Source organism: Medicago sativa, chromosome 5, assembly GCF_051527215.1.
Source record: "Medicago sativa cultivar Bolivia chromosome 5, Bolivia_mono, whole genome shotgun sequence".
Classification (NCBI taxonomy): domain Eukaryota; kingdom Viridiplantae; phylum Streptophyta; class Magnoliopsida; order Fabales; family Fabaceae; genus Medicago; species Medicago sativa.
This window is the reverse complement of record NC_140753.1, coordinates 24,835,375-24,841,374: the sequence shown is the minus strand read 5'-3', so window position 1 is coordinate 24,841,374 and position 6,000 is coordinate 24,835,375. Positions and strand designations below refer to the sequence as shown.

The window sequence follows — 6,000 nt, the reverse complement described above, 5'->3', positions numbered from 1 at the left end:
CCATTTTGCTGTGGAAATGGTTTCCGTGAGTTGTACTCCAAAACCATTTTGCAGTGAAAATGGTTTCCGTGAGTAATGCTAACACCAGATCCGAACCGGATTGATCATAAACAATACAATTCATCACAACATTCTCAATAATTCATCAAATCCGAATTCCAGCTTATACCAACAGATTTCACATCGAATCATTTCCCAATTCCAGTGAAAATGGTTTTGTAATAAAAAAATTGTGATAAACATTTAAATCATTATTAAGTAACCACTTAATAGTACACACTTATAACCTAATGTGAATTAATCAATAAGTAACCACTTTTTTGTAAAGCCTCGTTATCTCTCTTTTATTTCTTACGTTGTAAAACGAATTTCTGACTTTGTCTAAATATAATCGCGCTTTAATGGTTTTAATAGACTTGTATGTGAAAGAAAAATAATTGTCAAATGCTAAATAAAATAAAAGAATAGTGAAAATTATTATTGACAAATGATTTTAAATAAAAACTATTACTGAAACCATAAGTGTGGTTTAATGGTTTTGATAGTGTTCTACACGAAACCAAACTAATTGTTTAATGGTTTTGCTATGGGTATGGTTTCTGTGAGTTGTACTCCAAAACCATTTTGCTGTGGAAATGGTTTATGTGAGTTGTACTCCAAAACCATTAGATGTACTTAATGGTTTTCTTTGATCCAACATGGTGCATATCACAATCAAAAATAAAAAACATATGGAATTTTCTAACCATAACAGAACATTTTCAAAACCATCAGATTCAGGCACCAACTTTGAATTCTTAGCAACAGAATCACAATTCTCAGAAAAATTCCCAATTTGATTTCGACAATTTCTCAAACCAAGTCCATCATCCATTTTCCCAAATTCAAATCAATCCCTAATCCCTCCAACTCATTACTCCCAATTCTCATCCTCTTCAACGTCGTCCTTTCACAATCAACGTCGTCCTTTTTCTTCCAAAAATCAAGAATGCAAAGGAACTTGAAAATCTCCAGCAAACTTCATCACCAAACCAATCAAACCCATCATCTATATGTAACCAAAATTGAAAATCATAGCAAGATTCGAATTCAAACACAAAATCATCGGTAGTAACAGTTGACAAATTCCTGAAAGGATGGGACCTGAGAATTGAACCAAAACAAGTGAATGAAATAAAAGTGAAGAAAATATGAATTTCAATCAAAACAGAACACAGTAACATACCTTTGATTTTCTCAATGCGTGTCTTGATTTCTTGTGAACAAGCTTCACAATACATGTGAACTTTCAGAATCACTATCATAACCTTAGGCTGCACCATATAATAAAATAAAAATGATAAAAATGATCCATCACAGATTCAGATAAATTTAAAAAGAAAAAAAAATTAATTAACCTCTTCAGCTTTCTTTTCTTCCTCTGGCTTAGGTTTCTCTTTCTCTTCAATTTTTTTCTCTTGTTCTGAAGGTGGTTTTGGGATCAGAGAAAGAAGCTCAACTTGTCTATGACTCTTCCTCTGAACTCTTTCAAGAACCTTCAATGGATCCGCTTTTTCTCCTTTAACAACAACCTTGTGAGATTTGCAATCAGTAACCACATCTTCATAATTATAAATCTACACGATTTCACGCATAGCGTTCCGCAATTCAAAATTGAAATCTCTACAAATTCACAATCACGCAAACTTGTCACGAATTACAATACACACATACCTCAGAAGAATAGGGATGATCTGCAATTCCGTTTGGGATCGGCGACCTAGGAATCGAATAAGCTGTTTGTGCAAAATAGCTTATTTTGTGCAAAATAGCTGTTTTGCACAAATAAGCTGTTTTGTATAAATAAGTTGTTTTGAATAAGCTGTTTTGCACAAATAAGCTATTTTGTATAAATAAGTTGTTTCGAATAAGCAGTTTTGTATAAATAAGCTGTTTTGAATAAGCTGTTTTGCACAAATACGCTGTTTTGTATAAATAAGTTGTTCCGAATAAGCTGTTTTGCATAAATAAACTGTTTTGAATAAGTTGTTTTGCATAAATAAGTTGTTTTGAATAAGTTGTTTTTAAAATGAAATTGGAATAAGCTGTTTTGTATAAATAAGCTGTTTTGAATAAGCTGTTTTGCACAAATAAGCTGTTTTGTATAAATAAGTTGTTTTGAATAAGCTGTTTTGCACAAATAAGCTCTTTTGTACATATAAGTTGTTTCGAATAAGCTGTTTTGCATAAATAAATTGTTTTGAATAAGTTGTTTTGCATAAATAAGTTGTTTTGAATAAGTTGTTTTTTAAAATGAAATCGGTATAAGTTGTTTTGTATAAATAAGCTGTTTTGAATAAGCTGTTTTGGACAAATAAGTTGTTTTGTATAAATAAGTTGTTTGGAATAAGTTGTTTTGCACAAATAAGCTATTCTGTATAAATAAGTTGTTTCGAATAAGCTGTTTTGCATAAATAAGCTGTTTTGAATAAGTTGTTTTGCATAAATATGTTGTTTTGCATAAATAAGTTGTTTTGAATAAGTTGTTTTTTAAAATGAAATCGGAATAAGCTGTTTTGTATAAATAAGCTGTTTTGAACAAATAAGCTGTTTTGCATAAATAAGCTGTTTTGAATAAGCGGTTTTAAAAAAAGTGATCCTAATAAGTTGTTTCGAATAAGCTGTTTTGCATAAATAAGCTATTTTGAATATGTTGGTTTTTAAAATTAATCGGAATAAGCTGTTTTGTATAAATAAGTTGTTTTGAATAAGCTGTTTTGCACAAATAAGCTGTTTTGTATAAATAAGTTGTTTTGAATAAGCTGTTTTGCACAAATAAGCTCTTTTGTATAAATAAGTTGTTTCAAATAAGCTGTTTTTGCATAAATAAGCTGTTTTGAATAAGTTGTTTTGCATAAATATGTTGTTTTGCATAAATAAGTTGTTTTGAATAAGTTGTTTTTTAAAATGAAATCGGAATAAGTTGTTTTGTATAAATAAGCTGTTTTGAATTAACTGTTTTGCACAAATAAGCTGTTTTGTATAAATAAGTTGTTTTGAATAAGTTGTTTTACACAAATAAGCTATTTTGTATAAATAAGTTGTTTCGAATAAGCCGTTTTGCATAAATAAGCTGTTTTGAATAAGTTGTTTTGCATAAATATGTTGTTTTGCATAAATAAGTTGTTTTGAATAAGTTGTTTTTTAAAATGAAATCGGAATAAGTTGTTTTGTATAAATAAGCTGTTTTAAATAAGCTGTTTTGAACAAATAAGCTGTTTTGCATAAATAAGCTGTTTTGAATAAGCGGTTTTAAAAAATGTGATCCTAATAAATTGTTTCCAATAAGCTGTTTTGCATAAATAAGCTATTTTGAATAAGTTGGTTTTTAAAATTAATCGGAATAAGCTGTTTTGTATAAATAAGTTGTTTTGAATAAGCTGTTTTGCACAAATAAGCTGTTTTGTATAAATAAGTTGTTTTGAATAAGCTGTTTTGCACAAATAAGCTCTTTTGTATAAATAACTTGTTTCAAATAAGCTGTTTTGCATAAATAAGCTGTTTTGAATAAGTTGTTTTGTATAAATATGTTGTTTTGCATAAATAAGTTGTTTTGAATAAGTTGTTTTTTAAAAGGAAATCGGAATAAGTTGTTTTGTATAAATAAGCTGTTTTGAATAAGCTGTTTTGCACATATAAGCTATTTTGTATAAATAAGTTGTTTTGAATAAGTTGTTTTGAATAAGTTGTTTTGCACAAATAAGCTATTTTGTATAAATAAGTTGTTTCGAATAAGCTGTTTTGCATAAATAAGCTGTTTTGAATAAGTTGTTTTGCATAAATATGTTGTTTTGCATAAATAAGTTGTTTTGAATAAGTTGTTTTTTAAAATGAAATCGGAATAAGCTGTTTTGAATAAGCTGTTTTGAACAAATAAGTTGTTTTGCATAAATAAGCTGTTTTGAATAAGCGGTTTTAAAAAAAGTGATCCTAATAAGTTGTTTCGAATAAGCTATTTTGCATAAATAAGCTATTTTGAATAAGTTGGTTTTTAAAATTAATCGGAATAAGCTGTTTTGCATAAATAAGTTGTTTTGAATAAGCGATTTTTAAAAAATCATTCTAATAAATTGTTTTGCATAAATAAACTATTTCGAATAAGCTATTTTGCATAAATAAATTGTTAAGAAAAAAATTATAATATTGGGCTTTATTAGGCCCACAAATAAATAGATTTTATAGTGGACCCAAATAATTCTTTTCACTTGGGGTGTAGAAAACAATTATGTTGGGTGTAGAAAGCAATTATGCACGGTGCATAAGGATCTCCTTATGCATAATAACTTTTGCCTAATTTATGGGGCAAATTTGGAAATTTATAGTGTAAATTTATGGAGCAAATTTGGAAATTGGTTAGCTGGGTTTCCAGGATTTTGGTTGTTGGAAATTGCCTATTCTGCTTTGTTCTATTTTTTAAGGTTCGAACTATTTTTTGGTCATTTTTTCTAGGCAGAACAACAACAAAAATTGCTATATTTCTATTAAGCACAACAATATCTACAAAAAAGTTACTTGCATTAAACCGAAACAGCAAACTGGGATCAAATTGGGATAGGATAATTCTTCCCATCTAGAAACCTCCGATTTGTGAGAGGAATTTCCAAAATATAAATTTGAAAGGTTATAATGATTAAACATATATTTTTAAATGAAACCATCAGGAATTGGTAGGGGTGTTCGCGGTCCGGTTTGGATCGGTTTTGAGGTAAAAATTCAACCGATCCAAAATAAAAATCACGTGCGGTTCGGTTCGGTTTGGATGACTATGTTAAAAAAATAAAAAATAAACATAAATGAATAACTATTTCTACAAGTGTGCATGTTGGTCTATACAAAAAACAAAAACAAGCGCCAAAAAATAAAAAATTTGGTCTCTTAAATAAAAAAAACAAAAATGAATAACTATTTCTACCAGTGTGCATGTTGTTTTGGCAAGGAATTAAAGGTTGGTAGGTATTCCTTTAATGTTTTGGAATATGTGGCATGTACATAACTCCAATCCTATTGTTATTATACTTTCCAAAATATATCTCACCTTAACCTAAGTCACATTATAACCTAGAAAGATGTCTAAAGTGTAAGTGAAGATACTTGATTTTGATTGACGGTTTAGAATTTCTTCAAGTTCATAGCAAAATGCAATAACATGTTGACTGGAACAGGCAAATGCCATGACCAGCACTACTTGCTATGAGATTGGTGAGGAAGATAACAGAAAAGAAAGTGTGTCTTAAAGCATGAACAATCTTCTCTTAGTCTTCGCCTTCTGATCGAAAGTCGTAAGTTAGTAAAAAATAAAAGGGCTAGGGAGTTGATGAGGAGTGAGAAGATTGTAGTGTTGGCTTTACAGGGGTGGGAAAAGGCCAGGCCGTCCGACAGGGGCCTACGGCCTAGCCTATTTAAAGCCTAGCTCGGCCCAACTCGTTTATTTACAAGGCCAGACTCAAGCTTTTTATAAGGCCTTTTCAATTAAACAGACCAGGCTAAGACTTGCAAAAAAGCCTATTAAGCCCATCAGGCCGGCCTATTAAGCTTTTCATATATAATATATCTTCCGTTATTGATATTTTTGAAGTTTTTTTTCTTCATAAACACAAGCCTTCATATTATTGGTTATTTAGTAGCTGATATATTGGTGTGATTAGACCTTCGTAAGAATTCATTATTTAGTAGCAAACATATTTGTGTGTTTTAGGCCTTAATTAGTTTTGACCTATTTAGGAGTAAGCTTACATGTGTTGTCAGGCCTTAGCATAAAATAGGCTTTTAAATAGGCTTTCAGGCTTCATCAGGCCTTTAAAAAGGCCAGGCCAGACCTCAGAAATGAGCCTATGACGGGTAATAGGCCAGGCTCAGGCCTATAATTTTTGAAGTAGGTCAGGCTTAGGCCTTACAAAGCCTGGCCCGGCCTAGCCCATTTCCATCCCTATTTACAAGTGACCAAAACTTAAATGGGCAGGG

General features: G+C 30.4%; 1 protein-coding gene across 1 annotated transcript; it reads right to left on the bottom strand.

The window, feature by feature from the left end:
* Positions 1-457: 457 nt before the first annotated feature.
* Positions 458-2,019, bottom strand: LOC146921263 (uncharacterized). Its single transcript, XM_085714682.1, has 4 exons — positions 1,714-2,019; positions 1,398-1,616; positions 1,226-1,313; positions 458-1,143 (listed from the first exon to the last, which is right to left on the bottom strand). Exons 1-4 carry the CDS (start codon positions 2,002-2,004, stop codon positions 1,049-1,051), a joined length of 693 nt encoding a protein of 230 aa, XP_085570808.1. The 5' UTR covers positions 2,005-2,019; the 3' UTR covers positions 458-1,048.
* Positions 2,020-6,000: the final 3,981 nt, after the last annotated feature.